Raw genomic sequence first — 18,861 nt, forward strand, 5'->3', positions numbered from 1 at the left:
TTCTTGCATCAGTGAGAGCTATTATAGGTTGCCACAGCTGTGGGCAGAAATGACTTCCTATAGCGCTCATTGTTGCAGCGAAGTTGGCGGAACCTTTCACTAAAGGCACTTTGCTGTTTAATCAGTAGGTTGTGTAACAGGTGTGAGGTATTGTCCATTACGTTGAGCAGCTTGTGCAAAATTCTCTGCTCAATAACCAGCTCTAGGGGCTCCAGAGCAAAACCCAGCACAGAACCAGCCTTCCTGCTAAGCTTGTTAAGCTTTTTGGAGTCTTTGGCTCTAATGCTGCTTCCCCAGCAGATAGCTGCATAGAAAATTGCACTTTCGACTACAGACTGGTAAAAATGTGTAGCATCTTGCTGCATACATTGAAGGACCTGAGCCTCCTTAAAAAATAAAGTCTGCTCTGGCCTTTTCTGTAGACAGCCTCTGTGTTGCACTTCCACAACGGTGTTGTAGAACCACAGTATCTTAATAAAAAAATTAAGTCTACCCCATCACTACTTCAGTACATTAAAAGGTATGTATATAGCCAATTCTGTCTGTATGTAGATGGCTGACCAATAGCACTGCTGGGAGTTCATACCCTGGATCGCAGTGGTACTGAGCTAGCTTAATTTACTCATGTGCCACCCAAGCACCCACAATGAGAATATGTAAAATAAAACTGGCTGGTGTGACACCAAAACCCACTCTAAGTGAGGCAGAGGTCAGGCCAGTGGAAGTTTTTTGAATCACATACATACAACGTGTTACTTTATTTATTTAAATACATTATTAAAGGTTTGCTGACTGCTGAATATATTAAGACAGTGTGAATATTTATATGAGTGGAAAATATAATATATGGTATGGAAGGATAAAATACACAGATTAACATTCAGCTCTAGTTGAAACAAATTAAGTGCTTCAAAAATCCATACTGTAAATGCTGTGAGGAAAAAAAGAAAGGCCTTGCTAATTGTTTTCTATTCCTCTTCTTTATTTTTTGTATTGGATTTCTCTTTTTCACCTTCTGAGTTTTAAACTATGTTTGTCCACATTATTATTAATGTAACATAAACTTAATTGCAATAAATTATAAATTATAGATCAGAATATTGGTGGAATATTTGGACTGCATTTTATCAGCTGTCAATAAAATGAATGCATAGAGGCAAAACTACAGTCCCCAGACTTTGTGAATGAGAAAAAAAAAACAAAATTGCCCACCAAATCATGATGCCTGTCAGCATTTACTCTGCACCAACATTCAGTCATCTGGACTATGCTGTGCTCGTGCATAGACTAAAGTGTAGGGCCTGAAAACAAACAATAAAATAAATGAATAGTCCTGTATTATTTTAAATTTCCTATCCTTAATCTACCATTTAATTTGTTTTTCGTCTCACAGTGGATTTGCCTAAAGTGAGTGGTTTCAGAGCCGTAAATACAACTGATGATAGTACTGCACTGAACTGGACCAGGGTTGCAGGAGTTTCAGGGTATCTCCTGTCCTGGAGACATATATCAGGTCAGACTATTATCTGCATAAGTGTGTTTGTGTGGAGAGTTTTTTGTATGTGTAGTTTTAAAATGTATCAGAATTTATGTGTCTTATTTTTTTTACTCCTGCAGAGCTTAACAGTATCACTGAGATACTGAGCCCTGCTTTTACCTCATATAAGATAAAAAACTTACAGTATGGAAGAACCTACATGTTCAGCATTCGGCCACTCTATGGAGAGGTAGAAGGACCCATCACAACTATTACCAAAAGGATAGGTTAGTAAAATAATCTACTGTTCTGTACTATTCTTCACAACCCTGCATGCTTCTCTAATTATATACCATACTATGCAGTATTTATGAAGCTATTCAGTATTATAAGACGCTAATAATACAATGTTCATTTTTTTTCCATCAACTGCTTTAACATGGTCAGGGTTGCAGCAGTGGCGGTTTTAGTAAACTCTGGGTATAAGTAGGGAATACCTTGACAGGGTATGTAGCTCAGGACTGGTAAGGAGCTGAAGGGCAAAATTAAGTAAGAATGGGGAGAAAATCACTTTCAGAGCTACAACAGTTGGTACCCTTGACTTTTAATCAAGTACAAAACATTGTTTAATGGAAAGGTAACATGATTTTAGTAAATAAATTGACATGCTTCGTTTATGTGATTTTGTTGCAGTGGGTGTTTCTCCAATAATTCCTGTCCACACTGCGACATCAGCCCCGGCTCCAGTGAAAGATTTCAACATTCACACTACAGCCATGAATACACTTACTTCTACTAGAAAGCACACCACCACCACCACTACTACTCAGAGACTTGCTGTTAAGCCTGACATAGCCATAACTAAAACAGCACAAACCCTAACCATGATTACTGCTGCAGCTAAAGACAAAACCACTCTCTCTGCTAGAACCCCTTCATCTGGACCTGGTATGTTTATAACTGTAACATTATCATTGACATGACAACCACCAAACCTAGAAGGTAAAGCCTAGCATGTGCTTTCTGGGAGACAGGTAAAGTCAGCCACCAGTCATCTTTTCCAGAAAGTGTCAGTAAATATAATGTGGAGTACTTGTTAAATAAACAATTGAATGATGATATTTTGTGGATTGCAGTACAAGCTATTAAGTATAGCATAAACTGAAAGGTTTATGAACTACTCAAAACCTAGACAGGGTGCTAATCTACCTGAGGGCAACACTCTTTTTTACTCACTCTTTACCAACTAAGAATTTAAAGTAGCATTTTTTGTTTTTTTAAGATCCCAAAAGCAACCACTCAGAACATGGACAGAACATACCAAACTCTGTTACAGACAGTGTCATGTATTCAGTTCCCATGTTTCATGCAATACTCTCTTTACTTAATGTGCTACCATGTTGCTTCACAAGAAAACATGTGCTACTGACAGGTGTCTACTGATATAACTAAAATGTAACACATTAATTAATATATACTTAATAGCTCGTTAAACAGTTGTTTTAAACATTTATACTTAAAACTAAGAGAACCAGAAGAAAAAGTTAATCAAAATCAATCAATCCCAGCTGCTAACCAGAAATAGTGTGAAGCATTATTGGGGCACAAATTATACGGCACTTTGTTTCTCTGTTCAGAAGTCTAAGAAAAAATATATGTGTGTTTATGTATTTATTATTGTCTGGTGTGCATGATTTGTTCAGTATTTTAGCCCTGCTCCTGTCTGCATAACTCCTTCAGTGAGCACCAGATCAGATCTATAATCCTAGGAACCATACTGTTGTAGGGCATTCACTCTACCTGCTGCGCCACTGTGCTGAACAACTTGCAAACACTTCATGGGCATTTAAAATGTTTTAGACACTAAATAGGTTTTCTTTGTTTGGGATCATAAAACATCAATAAGTAATTACGTATGTTTTCTGCTTCAGTTTGTAGCAGGGTAAAAGCAGATATTATATTTCTGGTGGATGAGTCCTGGAACGTTGGATCTGAAAACCTTGGCAAGCTGAGAGATTTCCTCTTTAGGATTGTGACATATTTTCCAGTAATTGGTCCTCAGGGATCCCAGGTAAGAGAATATTATTAGCTTGTTCGTTTGTATCAATGTACAGTGCATAAGCATTTGTTACCCTTAACACAGCTGAGTCTATTGTGAGAAACCATCTAGGCCCATTTGTTACACAGATAAAACAATTTATTTTACTTATTTTTTGTTAAAGGTGCAATTTCTGGAAATTAGTAATAGTAATATTGTATCAGTGTCTGGATCCAGTAAATATAATTTGCTTTTAAGTAAAAACTGTACTGGTTTGGGGCAATGTCTATCACTGTGATTCACTGTGATTCGTTACTTAAAATAGTGTACTGCAGTCAAAGCTAGGTGCAGTTAGCCTGTATTTCTGGCAAAATATTTTACTGGCCTGGTCTGTTTTGTGTTGTTCAGATTGCTGTAGTTCACAACAGTTATGAGCCCAGGATTGAGTTCAGCCTCAACACTCATAGAGATCGCAGCTCTGTGCTGAGAGCACTCAGGCAGGTTCGCTATGGAGGAAGCAACACCAAAACTGGTATATACTGACTCACACACACAAACACAGTTGTATGTAATTCAGCTTTAAAATATATGTCTGCTTTGTCTTGTTATTTTGTTTGTATGCATAGCTCGTGGGATCAGCTATGTCCTGAGAGAGCTGTTTCGGGAGTCCCTGGGTATGAGGCAGACTGCTCCTCATGTGCTAGTACTGGTGACAGAGGGGGAAGTCCAGGATGATGTGGAGCCACCGTCCAGAGTAGCACATATTTTGGGTCAGAATCACCTGCTCTATGACCTAAAGATGTACTTCACTTATAGACTGCACTGTTATTCTTAAGTTGAAAATTGCTTTCTGTGCCATGTTAAATGGATAATTTATACACACACATTTACACATTGATGTGTATTTTAGGTGTGAGTGTTCTGGCCATTGGTATTGGAAATGCTGACATTGATGGACTTAAAATGATTGCTTCACCAACCAGCTACAAGAACATCTTTCATGCTTCAGACTTTAATGATCTTCCTTCCATAGAGAGAGAGTTTATTAACAGCATCTGCAGTGAAAACTTAATCTCTGAATTTGAAAAAGAGGTACGTCATTAAATCATTACCTTAGTTAACATTAACGTTAACAGTGCGGGAGACGTACAAACCAATGTCTGTTACTATATTTATTTAATACTGTTTTGTTTTTTGTTTTTTTTAAGCTGGGAGTTTATTACTGTTATCACTTAAGTTTATTTTATAGATTTTATTAAACAATTAGAATATGTATTTTATATACTTTTTACTTTACAATATTTTATATGTGTGGGCTGTCTGAGCTACAAAAAACTAAAACAGGAATTTGCATCTCACTTATAATATATCAGCATAAAACTCTCTGTACTAGGCTATGCACAAAGCAATGGGGAGCTGCTGTTTCCCAAATTTAATCATATACACTAAATAGTGTGTTCAAGTAGATTAAGACCAGTGTAGAGGCTGATATTTTTAACATACTGTGTAGGAATTTGAGTGCAGATTTAGACACAGCACTCCAGCTTGGCATCTAAGTCATAATTTTTTGTTCTGTTTACAACCTGATATAGCAAATTATGTAAAACACTAAATTATGAATAACCCAATGGTTGCCAAATTCCGGACACTGTAATTCATCTACGGTCCAGACTTTGTGTGTGTGTGTGTGTGTGTGTGTGTGGATGTGGGTGTGTGCTTTTGCATCTGCTTTATGGTTTACAGTCAGCCCAATTGGACATACCCACAAGTGACCCAGGACATGTCTTAAAACCTGAGGGTCCCTGTCCTATTCAGTGCAAGGTACTCATTCTTCTTCCTACTTACATATGCCAGTTGTTTGTCAGTTCATTAAATATTGCAAATTTTCTTTTACCACATTTAATATTACAGGGTCCAAAAGGAGAAAAGGTTAGATGTTTTTTTTTATATAATGCATTTATTCATTTAAAATAATTTAAAATAAATAATTATACAGTACTTATCTTTCTCACAGGGGGATGGTTTTGGTCATGGTGGATCGGTATGGTTAATTATCATTTAGTCATTTGTTAATCTAGATATTTGATAACTGTTTCAATATTTCTGTAATTAATTGCAAAAATGTGTTTAAATGTGGTTTATAATAATAATAATAATAATACATTTAATTTGTAATGCACTTTACATTTGTGTACAAATGTGGTTTATAGCGACCAAACCAAGGCATGGGTGATTATGATCCATTTACATTAAGGATTAAAGGAGAAAAAGGAGAGAGGGTGAGTGTCTAGTCCTCATTATACTTTTAACCATTCTAATAGTTGTGGGATTATTCTACAGCTTATGTGTTGTTTGTTTTGATGAAAGAATGGGGGCTGTTAGAACTGTCAGATATATTATTTATTCACTTTCCTCCCACACCTGTTGACTCTATTAAAATGCCACACATGAAAGTAGCTGCCTAATCAAAGTAACAGAACATCACCATACAAAAGCGTCAGTGCTGTGTCCTGGTTTCCTGCAGTTGTTTGTTTCGCATAACAAAGTCTGGTCTTACAAAATAGGTAAAGAAACTGGAAAGGAAACACAGCAAATGTGGACTGTCATATGCATCATACATGAGCATTTTTAAATACACCCTACTTTTATTTAATTTATTCATTACATTTATTTATATCTTCTCTAATGAAATGTGAAAGCATGATAGCTTGTTATGTAGCTTGAAATGTTTTGGAACCCCACCTGGAAATAGGTTAGACCAAAATTCAAACTTTATTTTTATGTCCCTTTATGACTCTCTTGACTGTTTCAACTAAATGTAGTTCTAGCAGTCTGAGCAGTGAAGAATTGTACAACAATCTTTGGTAGAACAATTTAAAACATACTGGCAAGTGTTTAATCTTAAGACTATAGAAATTCTAGAAGTTTTGAAGAACTTGTAAATGTGTTAATTATTTAAAGTATTTAAAATAAACACATACCGCCTGGAGTATGAAGGTAGCTGATCGATCAATAAATCAGTGTCACTTCATTTGATGGGTAGCTAAACTACATTTATTGTCTTGTAAAAACCATGACCATCTATGTTTCAGTTGTGAAGACTTTTCAGTATGCTATACCACTGATAATACATGATTAGGTTTGTTCAGTAATCATATATCATCAGTATACCATTTAACATAAAATAACTTATACCTAATTGTTCTTCTCAGGGCCTTCCTGGGACAGATGGAATACCTGGGGTACCAGGAAGACCAGGTCGTACTGGACCTCCTGGTTCTGCTGGATTAAGGGTAAATAAATGAGTAGTTAAATTACATGTATATGTAGTTAAGTATTTGTCTTGTGTCTACCAGTTTGTCTTTTAATACCCTAACATTATGTATTTTCCCCATAGGGCCCTCCTGGTGTCCTGGGAAATATGGTAAACTTCATTAAATGACACTTATCCTGCTTAAAATGTTTCTGCTTAAAATGTAAATGATATTTAAAGATACAAACTCTGGAAAGCTGCAATCAGTGAACAATTTGTAAATATCAAGTATGAATGATAAAAAATTGGAAATTAATGTAAACAAACAAATGAAATACATGAATAAATTGTAAATCCTATTTGACCTATTTTATTATTTTCACTATTTATTTCAAACCTTAATATATGATGACTTTGTTTGCAGGGACCACCTGGCGTTCCTGGACCAAAAGGTCAGCGAGGGGAGAGAGTGAGTTACTGTTTAAGAATTCACGAGTTAGACTTGTTCACTAGTTAGACCTGTCTGCTTGTAGCTTAACATAATTTATCTGGACATGTAAACTGACATTTATACTATTTATCTATGTGTATAATCATTTTGCAGGGAGATCCTGGATACTCAATTGGAAGTGTGGATTTTGTCCCTGCACGCAAAGGAGAACCAGGATCATCTGTAAATCTGCTCATTTTTTTAAAAAATAATTCAGTTTCTCTCTTTTGCTGGGGGTCATTTTATCTAACGAGGTAGCATTTTTGGTGTGAAAGACTAAATACAAACTTATTTAAAAAGTGTGCTTCGTCATTCAGTGAGCAGTCTTTACTCTCTTGTACTACCTGTTTGCACCTTTTTACTCTTTGCTTGAACCATTCTCCCCTGCTGTGGCTCCACTACATGAAGGATGCCAACACACATTAATATCTGGCTTTGCAGCCCTTTAAGTTTAATGTGATTCACACGATTGGGTCCAGATTGTGGCAGTTAAATTACCCTCTTGTCAAAGGTGAAATGGTGGTGGGGGTATGTGACAGGTGGGGCGTGGTTTAACTCAGGGTTTGAAATAAGAAAAAAAAGATTGGGGGATGAATAGGAAGATTAATCAGTGGTCACACCTGTTGAGACAATTACTTTAAATATTCAAACTCTGTTGTGTTCCCCTAGTGTGTGTTCTCTTGTGCTTTTGTGGGCAGGAGCGTACATCAGGCCATAGAGCTTACCTGGCTAAAAAGCTGAAATAAAAGCTTCAGTTATTTTGTTTCGATAATGAAAATGTGTTTTTTGTAAACAGCTGATAAGCAATAAACAGTGAAAACAGGAAATGTATTACATGAGTCCTCCTTGCTGGCTATCATGAATTGCTACATTGTTCAACAGTATTCAGGTCAGGGCCCAATAAATATGGGGGCTGTCATTATACGTACTTTGATTATACAGTGTAATTTAAAAAAAAATTATCTTTAATTTAATAATATTTTTTATATTACAGGGACCTCAAGGGCCTCCAGGTATTCCGGGGATCCCAGCCCCCCCGGGGCTTCCTGGGCAGCCTGGCCCATCCGGGTCTCCAGGCATTTCTATGAAGGTAATTTATTTGGATTTGCAATTTCAAATTTGTAACTCTTTAACTCATTATCAATTAATAGTGTAATAAAGCAGTAAGCCACTTGCTTATTGTTATGTATTTGATATCATGTTTAATATATATATATATATATATATATATATATATATATATATATATATATATATATATACTGTATATATATCTATATATAGTGGGGGAAATAAGTATTTGATCCCCTGCTGATTTTGTAAGTTTACCCCCTTACAAAGACTTGAACAGTCTATAATTTTTATGGAAGGTTTATTTTAACAGAGAGAGACAGAATATCAACAAAAACTCCAGAAAAAAAAAACATTAAATAAAAGTTATAAATTAATTTGTATTCAATTAAGGGAAATAAGTATTTGATCCCCTACCAACCAGCAAGAATTCTGACCCCCACAGACCGGTTATGTGCCCATGAGGCACACAAATTAGTCCTGTCCCTGTATAAAAGACTCCTGTCACAGAATCAGTTTCTTCCATTCAAATCTCTCGACCACCATGGGCAAGACCAAAGAGCTATCAAAGGACGTCAGGGACAAGATTGTAGACCTGCACAAGGCTGGAATGGGCTACAAGACCATCAGCAAGAAGCTTGTTGAGAAAGAGACCACTGTTGGTGCGATAATTCAAAAATGGAAGAAATACAAGATCACAATCACCCTCACTCTGGAGCTCCATGCAAGATCTCACCTGGTGGGGCAAGAATGATTCTGAGAAAGGTGAGGTCAGTCCAGAATTACACAGGAGGAGCTTGTCAATGATCTCAAGGGAGCTGGGAGCAGAGAAATGCTGGATATGACCCCAAGAACACCATCCCCACCGGGCATATCTTTGCCTCCAAACACGGCGAGTGGAGTTGATGCCAAAGAGCTCAATTTTGGTCTCATCTGACCATATCACATCCTCCCAAGCTTTCTCTGAAACATTCAGGTGTTCACTGGCAAACTTCAGACGGGCCTGTACATGAGCCTTCTTGAGCAAAGGGACTTTGCGGGCACTGCAGGATCTCAATCCATTACGGCGAAGTGTGTTACTAATGGTTTTCTTGGTGACTGTGCTCCCAGCTCCCTTGAGATCATTGACAAGCTCCTCCTGTGTAATTCTGGACTGACCTCACCTTTCTCAGAATCATTCTTACCCCACCAGGTGAGATCTTGCATGGAGCTCCAGAGTGAGGGTGATTGACTGTGATCTTGTATTTCTTCCATTTTCGAATTATCGCACCAACAGTGGTCTCTTTCTCACCAAGCTTCTTGCTGATGGTCTTGTAGCCCATTCCAGCCTTGTGCAGGTCTACAATCTTGTCCCTGACGTCCTTTGATAGCTCTTTGGTCTTGCCCATGGTGGTCGAGAGATTTGAACGGAAGAAACTGATTCTGTGACAGGAGTCTTTTATACAGGGACAGGACTAATTTGTGTGCCTCATGGGCACATAACCGGTCTGTGGGGGTCAGAATTCTTGCTGGTTGGTAGGGGATCAAATACTTATTTCCCTTAATTGAATACAAATTAATTTATAACTTTTATTTAATGTTTTTTTTTTCTGGAGTTCTTGTTGATATTCTGTCTCTCTCTGTTAAAATAAACCTTCTATAAAAATTATAGACTGTTCAAGTCTTTGTAAGGGGGTAAACTTACAAAATCAGCAGGGGATCAAATACTTATTTCCCCCACTATATATATATAATATATAATATAATATATATAATTATCCACTAAGTAAATTTAAAGCATTTTAAGAATTTCAAGATCATAATGTAATAAGACGCTTTCATTTTACTTTCATACAGGGTGAAACTGGAGAATCTGGTCTTCAAGTAAGTTTTCCTGACATCTTGCCATGAAAAAAATGTTTCCCTAATATTGTTTTTTTGATATTTTTATTGTTTATATGAATACTCTTTCTTATAGGGTCCACGGGGAAAGACAGGACAAAAAGGAGAAAAAGGAGAAGGTGGACAAAATGTTAGTCCTTATGTTACTAGACCATATAAAACATTTTGTATCTTTGTAATTCTTCTAGGGGTGACTTTTTAGCAATATTTTAGCCTAGACTAAAATTAAATGACATTAAGGATTTACCATTGAAAGTCTGTTTGAGTTCTGGAAAACTGCCTCAAAGGCATGTTTAATCATTTGCATGAACTGTACATGCTTCAGTACATTAAATTTTATGGCACCATGTTGTAACAATTCATTAACCAATGCATTAAGCCCTGTTTGTGACATATTGGTATTTCAGTTTTTTTTACTTTATTCTTGAAATGTTATTAATTTGACTTATTGTTTTGAAATATTATATGTTCTTATCAAATTCAGGAGATATTTTACATGGTGTACTTAATATTCAGGAGTGCAAATAATGTTGACCACAACTTTATAATAATGTATTGTGTCTAATTACTTTGGTTCAAGGGTCAAGCAGGCTTACCTGGGCCAATTGGATTGGATGGGGTTCCTGGACTTCCTGGCCAAAAAGGAGAAAAGGTAAGTGTATTGTAAAAAAATTCCAATGGACAAATAGAGAGTAAAATATACAGAGCAATGATATTTTATCTTAATTTTTATTAAAAGAATAAGATTAATCAGTGTGACTAAGAAATTCAATAAATTTGATGCAAAATATATAAAATTCCTTGAAAAGCTGTTGATTGGCCAATCCTAAAGATTGATACTTTTGTGTTGTTTAAAAAGGGTGAAGCTGGTATTGGAATTCCAGGCATTCAAGGTCCAAAGGGGTCTTCAGGTGAAAAGGTACAGAATATGTACAGTACTTTTTTATTTATTTATTTATTTTTGGTTTTCTGGTATTTTTTGAAATACAAAAGTATGTGAACATCTTACCATTAAGAATAACATCCTACATTCTTCTGGGAAAGCTTTTGTGCCTGTTTAGTTAAAGAGCATTTGTAAAGGCCGCTCAGGTGGCGCAGCGGTAAAACACATGCTGGAACCAGAGCTGGGATCTCGAATATATCGTAACGAATTTCAGCTCTGCCTGCCGGCTAAGGATGAGCGGCCACATGGATAACGATTGGCCTGTTGTTCAGATATGGGCAGGACTAAGCGGGATGGGGTCTCTCTCTCATGACTGGTGCAATTATGACTTTTGCTGGCTGATTGATGACGCCTGCACAGAGATGAGAAAAGAGTGCCTTTAGGGTGTGTCTCTCCGTACACAACGCTGAGCTGCACTGCACTCGTCAAAGTGTAGGTGATAAGATGCATACGGCATGCTGCCCACGTGTCGGAGGGGGCATGGGTTAGCTTCGTTCTTCTCAATCAGAGCAGGGATCGGCATTGGTGGAAAGGAAGCATGACGCAATCGGGCAGTTGGACGCGCTTAAAAAGAAGAAAAAGGGGAGAAAATGCATAAAGAAAATATATTAAAAACAAAGAGCATTTGTAAAACAGTGTTATATGTTGGATGGGAAGACCTGGTTTGCAGTTGACAGTCCAGTTCATCTTAAATGTTTTCAGTTAGATTGAGGTCAGGGCTCTGTGCTGGCCTTTGGGGTTCATCAAAATCATCAAACCATCTCGTTTGTGAACAAGGCCACAGTCATGCTAGAATAAAAAAAACTTTACCAACTTGCCACACCGCTGGAGGCATATCGTTAATTTTATTATTTTTATACCCTTGTAAATAATGTGGCTAAACACCACATACTTAATACTTAAGACAGATGTTCAATGCTTTTGGTCATTTAATTAATTATTATATATTTTACATGTGCTTTATTGTGGAGTATTGCTGAACTCTTACTGATTTTAGGGAAATATTGGACTCACAGGATCTGTTGGACTGAAGGTATACCTTTATGATTTATAATAATTATGATAATTTATAGTAAACATAATTATATAAATTCATGATAATAATATAATAATTTATAATAAATTTAATTATATAAATTTATAATAATAACAATATAATAATTAATAATTTTATAATTAATAATTTTAATTCATTTAATCTATCCTATATACAGCATTTAAGCATCCAATAATAAGTAATATGCATCTGTTGTCACATTTTACCTTTGAATATCCACAGGGTGAGCAAGGAATTGTGGGACTGCAAGGACCTATTGGCCACAGGGTAATGTACCATAAACAGTAAATTCAGTAATGAAATTACAAGTTTGTTTTAGGCACCCATCTCAGCATAGTGCAGATAGATGGCAACACTGACATAGTTTATGTTAATGTTTTCTTTAATTTTGTCAATTTTTAGGGCAAAAAAGGTTTAAAGGGGGAGCAAGGAATTAAGGTAAAATATTACCTATTTCAGTAATTTTTAGTATTTTTTAAACCAGCATTTTCTTTACAATTAATACTTAACAATAATACATGTGATATATAATTTTTTATTTTTGTATCAGGGTAATCGGGGGGACACAGGGCCAATCGGACAACAGGGGTTGGTTGTAAGTAAATGATTTTCTTCCTATATTTTATATATACAGAAAAATAATGTTTATTTCATAAATAACAGTGAATAAAAATACGTTACATAATAACAACAGGAAAACTTCCTTTAAAACTACCTTAATTGGAGTTCTGTTGGTCAGATGTGTCTACAGAACTCCTAAATTATAATTAGAAGTTGGATTAGATAGTTGAAGTTAGATTGTGTTTATACCACATGAAGATATTTCTAGTTGTAGAATACTCATTTTGTTCATTTAAAAGATCACACTTTTATTTGCACCACTAATAGGGCTTGCCTGGAACTGTTGGGCAGAAAGGTGACCAGGTAGGTATTACATTTTAAAAAAAAACTTCAGATTGGTTGTGTTCATGAGTATTTAAGGGCTGCATAATAAATTGCATATAATTGTCCTTTGACAGTTTAAAATAACAAAAATTGTTTAGCATTTTCATATAGATATGCACAATTAATAGAACATTTCTTTTCTTAGGGACAGCGTGGAGTACCAGGGGACCCAGCTAAAGGGGTAACCATTGCAGAACAATTTAAATGACTCATGTAACATATTTCAAGCAATCAGAAAATCAGAATTGTTATGTTCAATACAGGTCTTTGGACCCCCTGGAAAGAAGGGCATACGGGTAAGTAAGATATTGTACTACAAATATTCTTTTTTAAAAACCTATTAGATTTAAATGAGATACAAAGCCTTAGCAGATGAGAACACTTCAGAACCAAAGGTAAGCCATCCGGGGGAGGCTCACACACATTCTGTGTCTGTTTTTATCTAAGCTTAAACAAATCTGCCAGTTACTTTTCCTGTGGGATCCCTTCATCTACATTAATAAAAGCAAGCAACATGCCTGTCTCTCTGATGATTCATCTTCTGTGTAGACAAAGGTATTCATGTGAAACCAAAGGCTCCCTAAAGTGTTTTAGAAGTAAACATGTTTTAGAAGAAGAAAAAAAAAAAAAAAATTACAGTCCAAAGTTTGGATTGGCTGGAAAATGTTTAACCAGGGTTGACAGCAAGGTAACAACACTGGCAACAATGATGATGAGTGATGATTCTATACCAGTAACTAGAGCATATTACTTTCCTGTGAAACCCACTCAAAAACTTTCACAAATCGAAAATTAGCAGGCAGAAATTGTTGTCAGACCAGGTCAGACCAGCATCATACCTAATTGCATTGGACAGCTGGATAATACACTGGACAGTTTAATACTCATTGTGTCAGTGACAGCGTTCAATTAACTTAATTGATGGGGAGAATCAGAATTGTAAACATATTGGGTTTTTTTTGTTTTGGTGACATTCATGTCAAAAATGCTATTGCTGAAGTTTTAGTTGTGATATTAATGTATTTGTTGTTGAGGAAATAATTTTACTTTATTAATCAAACATTTGGTCTTATAAGCAGACATCTTACAAATTTGACTTCTAATAATGCATTTTTTATCATTACAATTTAAAAGCTGTCGTGTTTCAGTGTAATTAAAACTGCTATAAATCACTGAACAATTCTTACCTCTTACACACAGGGAGATACTGGACCTGTTGGACCTCCAGGGCTTCAGGGAATTAAAGGGCTTCAAGGGGACAAAGGTGAAAAGGTAACCTGTGTTCCTGTGTGTGCATAATGCAATTAAATATTTTTATGCCATGTATTGATTTATTGTTTTTGGGGTCTTTGAAGGGTAGCCCTGGTTTTGGTATTCCTGGACAGTCAGGTCCTAAGGGTGAGAGTGGTGAAAGGGTATGTATCTTCATTTAAGGGCCTTAAAACCACATTAGCAGGTGCCATTATTACAGAAATAAATGTGTTTTTCATCTGCAGGGTAATGTTGGATTAACAGGCAAACCTGGACCTAAAGTAGGTTTACATGCTTACAATATATACTACTTCTGAATTATGTATAATTGGACTTAGCTGCATTTAAGTTTGGTATGCCAACCCAAATAACACCATCCATACAACATTTTTTTTAAACTTATTGATGGTGAATTTCTAACTGTTTTTTTAGGGCAATGATGGATTGAAAGGGGAAAAAGGTAACATGGGTCTCCCAGGAAACCCAGGAGCTCCTGGACTAAGAGGTAAAGATGTAAGTAAACATTACAAAAAGCTGGAAAGGTGTGTCTGCTTGTGTGATTTATTTACCTGCTTATCATACATATTTGATTATAGTCAGAAAGAAAGTAAGAAAGTGGTTCTTAAAGAACTGTTTTATTACAAATGTTGTTTCTGAGCCTTTGGGGAAAGCAAGCCGTCACTCCTTTATAAATTCACTACGGTTTCAAATTAACTTTATATAAGCAGCTGACCTTTTCAGTATAACATATACTTAATTTGTTCAGTATAACAAATATATGATTACAAAGCCTTTTTTTAAGATATATAATGTAATAGATAGATAGATAGATAGATAGATAGATAGATAGATAGATAGATAGATAGATAGATAGATAGATAGATAGATAGATAGATAGATAGATAGATAGATAGATAGATAGAAAGATAGATAGATAGATGTAAGTCTGCAATGCAAATCTGATATGACTGATATGATTATTAAATTGGACACCTCTTTAACATTTATGTACATCTGGTGTGATAAGAGTTAAAAATATAGACATAATTTATTAAGGGGTTTGTCTACAACAGCAAAATATTAGACTTTATCTGGCTTTTGACCCCTTCTTGACTGTGGTATGAGGAGGGTGCATAGGGAAATGTCTTTATTTGTAATATGAATTAAAACATTCTCAACTGTTTTCTGCATTAAATAATTACAGGGTTTGTCAGGGTCAAAAGGAGACCCAGGAGCTAGGGTAAGAGAATAGATAATTCAAGAATAAATATACACAAAATTCATGTACACATTGTAAACAAAACGTATAACATGGTCATGTACCTGATATACTGCTTATTTTTGACGTGTTCTTTTTACAGGGAGAGCCAGGAATTTCAGGGGAACCTGGAGAGAGAGGCATGAAGGTAATGTAATATTTCTTAGACATCTACTGTCTTGGGTGATTCTCTTCTGTGTTATATAATCCATATAAAATCTTACTTTCTTACATTTTTTTTTTTTTTTCCTCAGGGCCCTCTTGGTCTCCCTGGACAACGAGGAGACTCTGGTGAGAAAGGTGACCCAGGCAAAATTGGACTACCGGTAAGCATCTGTGGTACCTTAACCTCATTGTTTTTGATATATGAGTTTTTGACTGCCACGTGTTCCAAAAATGTTGAAATGGGCATTTCTTTTTAAAAACGTTCTGTAGTTGCCAACCACACTCTCTAACTATAAAGCAACACTGATGTAACATGCATAATGTGGCTTGGCATTGTTTTTCTTAAACAAGCAGTAATGTTTCTGAAAAACACGTTTAGATGGCACATATTGCTCATTTGTACCCCATAGCATTATCAGTGCCTGTACAAATGTGCAAGGTATTCATGCTATTGGCATAAATACATCCTCATACCATGACTGCTAAACTTATATTATTGCTCATTCTTCTATATTGTTTCATATGCTATTTATAGGAAGTGTATTTGCAAATAACAAAAATAACTTTTTACGTTTTTAGGGTCTTGGAGGTCCAAAAGGAGAAAAGGGCGAGCCTGTATGTTCTCTTTTATTATTGTTGCATCTTTTTAGAATTGATATTTAAAATCTTGTTTAGGATTGTTTGTTGTTTAGTAAATTATATCTGTGTCTAGACATGAAATGTCATGTGATCCATTCTAACACAAACAGAAGGTTGTTTAGATGATGTATTGACTTAGAATAGACACATTATATCTTACCCCTGTCCTTTGCAAAATTATAATAAATAATTGGTACATGGCTGTTTATTCTATTTTATGCATAATAAATCATGTCATGATTCTCTGTATCATTTTTTTATAATATTTTTGTAATTAATAAATAATCCTTAATGATCTCATAAAATGTGTTTGAACATTTAAATACACTTGTTGAGGCATAAACATTAAGTCACTATACCCTTTTGTTTTTTATTAATAAATTGAGATAATTTAATTATTATCTCAATTGTTATATATATTTATGTTTAATTTTCTGTAGGGAAAACCTGGTCCACCCGGCAGTTCTCTAGTAAGTTGTTTTTAACCCTTACACAATATTATAAATTTGACAAATTATCAGGGTAATAAGAGGAATTCAGTGTCTGTTTATTTTATTTTTAATTAAGCCATATAATTTTCTCTCATCTCAGTTATCTGTGTCAGAGAAAACCAACATCATCAAGGTACAAGAGCACTTCATTCACATACATATTTAGATATTTACATGAAATATAAATACATATATGATAAGTGACATTAAGTGACATTATTAGTTTCATTGCATATTTTGGTTGGTTTTATTTAACATTATAATATTAATAAAATAAATAACAGTAGCCTGGCAAAAATGCAGACTGAACCTTTTTTTAATGTAATTTAATTGTACAATAATTTCACTGATAAATACTGGATTACATGTGTTTTCTTAAACTATAGTATTGTTTGTAGTCACAGTGGTGTTTGCATTTTAGTAAATATTCAATATACAATTTCAGTAAAATCCTAAAAACAAGTAGTTTAGAACAACTGTAATAGAATAGAGCATGTTCAAAAAATTCACTGCCTAATAATTATTCTGTAGATTTGTAGTCAAATGATTAATGTTTAGGTACTTTTTTAAATAGCAGGATTTTATGCTCTATACATTTTGTGTGGTTTCAGGGTGAGCCTGGGCTGCCGGGCCTTCGTGGAGATACAGGACCTGCAGGACTACAAGTAAGTATTTGTATATATATAAATAAGAAATAATAGTTTTGTACTTGTATATTTGTATTTCTTTTTTCTATATCTCTGTTTGATTTGTTTTTTACTCTTGCTTTGGTCCTTTTATTCTTTTTTTTAGGGCCCTCCAGGAAAACCAGGACCTCCAGGGATTTTTCAGGTGAGTTTTTAGATATTATACTTCTAATAATAATTACATTGTTGAATCCATTACACATTTAAATGGAGAATATTATTTAATGGAGTGTATAAATATAGATCATTATTCTTTTAGCTATAATGAATTTAAATATTTTCCAAGATAAAGTGTAACAAATGTATCCTGGTACAATGTATAAAAATATTCTCTTAGTAAATTTGTTTAGAAATGTAGAAATTCCACTGGCTAGTCTGTATTGAAAATTTTGTTTTCTTTTTTACAATGTATAAAAAGTTATTCCATCTAGAATGCATACAAATATTTTTCCTTTTTTTAAAATGTTAAAATGTCAATTAAAATAGTTGTAACAGCCAAAAAGTATTTTCAGCCATAACATACAGGGTAAGTCAAAATTATGTTAACACTATTGGATCTATTCCCCGCGAAATGTGTGTCCGGGCTTTAAATGGTACTGTTGCTCGCTGGTTTTTGTGTGTTGAACATGATGGCAAACAGGTTAAGACTGTCCTGTAAATCATCTTACACATATGAAGTTTTGTGAATAAATGGTTTCCGCCATTCAAGTGTTAACATAATTTTGACTCACCCTGTATATAATTACAAACCTCTTGTTGGACTGAAAAATTAGATTTCACCAAATTTAGTAACAGTTTAATTTGTGAACTTTATACCTAAATAATTTGTTAAAAAATTACATTTTTAACTTTATTAAATTAGGGTTCACCTGATAAAGATGGACTGAAAGGCTCACAAGGGAACCCAGGACCAAAGGTAAGAATACAGAACAGTGTATTGGATGTAATGGAAAATACATCACATATCTACAGGACACGAACCCCTGGACATACCTTTATTTCTGGTGGAAGAGTGTTTTAAGCTACTCATAATAGTAATAATTATGATTCATTTTTCAGGGTGAACCAGGAAAGAAAGGGGAACCTGGAGCTGTACGTAGTAATTTTAATGCTTTGATAATTTATTAAAAAATGCATGATTCATTACATACATGATTCATACAGAAATATATGGGGGGAATTATTACACTAGTAATAAGCTGTTATTTTCATGATT

At 34.9% G+C, this 18,861-nt stretch overlaps 1 protein-coding gene across 1 annotated transcript in view; it reads left to right on the forward strand.

Annotated features, from left to right (window-relative positions):
• col7a1l (collagen type VII alpha 1-like) overlaps positions 1-18,861 on the forward strand; it is a 78,936-nt gene that overhangs the window by 29,193 nt on the left and 30,882 nt on the right. The window contains exons 18-57 of the mRNA XM_063008367.1: positions 1,394-1,513; positions 1,618-1,764; positions 2,171-2,425; positions 3,409-3,548; positions 3,924-4,047; positions 4,142-4,285; positions 4,426-4,607; positions 5,259-5,336; positions 5,427-5,444; positions 5,530-5,556; positions 5,726-5,794; positions 6,728-6,808; positions 6,913-6,939; positions 7,193-7,237; positions 7,373-7,441; positions 8,253-8,348; positions 10,166-10,192; positions 10,287-10,340; positions 10,791-10,862; positions 11,070-11,129; positions 12,151-12,186; positions 12,433-12,477; positions 12,613-12,648; positions 12,761-12,805; positions 13,099-13,134; positions 13,301-13,336; positions 13,419-13,451; positions 14,356-14,427; positions 14,511-14,570; positions 14,652-14,687; positions 14,839-14,919; positions 15,611-15,646; positions 15,768-15,812; positions 15,919-15,990; positions 16,409-16,444; positions 16,909-16,938; positions 17,060-17,092; positions 17,571-17,624; positions 17,752-17,790; positions 18,705-18,737. Of these exons, the coding sequence (XP_062864437.1) occupies positions 1,394-1,513; positions 1,618-1,764; positions 2,171-2,425; positions 3,409-3,548; positions 3,924-4,047; positions 4,142-4,285; positions 4,426-4,607; positions 5,259-5,336; positions 5,427-5,444; positions 5,530-5,556; positions 5,726-5,794; positions 6,728-6,808; positions 6,913-6,939; positions 7,193-7,237; positions 7,373-7,441; positions 8,253-8,348; positions 10,166-10,192; positions 10,287-10,340; positions 10,791-10,862; positions 11,070-11,129; positions 12,151-12,186; positions 12,433-12,477; positions 12,613-12,648; positions 12,761-12,805; positions 13,099-13,134; positions 13,301-13,336; positions 13,419-13,451; positions 14,356-14,427; positions 14,511-14,570; positions 14,652-14,687; positions 14,839-14,919; positions 15,611-15,646; positions 15,768-15,812; positions 15,919-15,990; positions 16,409-16,444; positions 16,909-16,938; positions 17,060-17,092; positions 17,571-17,624; positions 17,752-17,790; positions 18,705-18,737 (2,729 nt within the window). The remainder of the gene's footprint in view (positions 1-1,393; positions 1,514-1,617; positions 1,765-2,170; positions 2,426-3,408; positions 3,549-3,923; positions 4,048-4,141; positions 4,286-4,425; positions 4,608-5,258; positions 5,337-5,426; positions 5,445-5,529; positions 5,557-5,725; positions 5,795-6,727; positions 6,809-6,912; positions 6,940-7,192; positions 7,238-7,372; positions 7,442-8,252; positions 8,349-10,165; positions 10,193-10,286; positions 10,341-10,790; positions 10,863-11,069; positions 11,130-12,150; positions 12,187-12,432; positions 12,478-12,612; positions 12,649-12,760; positions 12,806-13,098; positions 13,135-13,300; positions 13,337-13,418; positions 13,452-14,355; positions 14,428-14,510; positions 14,571-14,651; positions 14,688-14,838; positions 14,920-15,610; positions 15,647-15,767; positions 15,813-15,918; positions 15,991-16,408; positions 16,445-16,908; positions 16,939-17,059; positions 17,093-17,570; positions 17,625-17,751; positions 17,791-18,704; positions 18,738-18,861) is intronic.

Source organism: Trichomycterus rosablanca, chromosome 1, assembly GCF_030014385.1.
Source record: "Trichomycterus rosablanca isolate fTriRos1 chromosome 1, fTriRos1.hap1, whole genome shotgun sequence".
Lineage (NCBI taxonomy): Eukaryota > Metazoa > Chordata > Actinopteri > Siluriformes > Trichomycteridae > Trichomycterus > Trichomycterus rosablanca.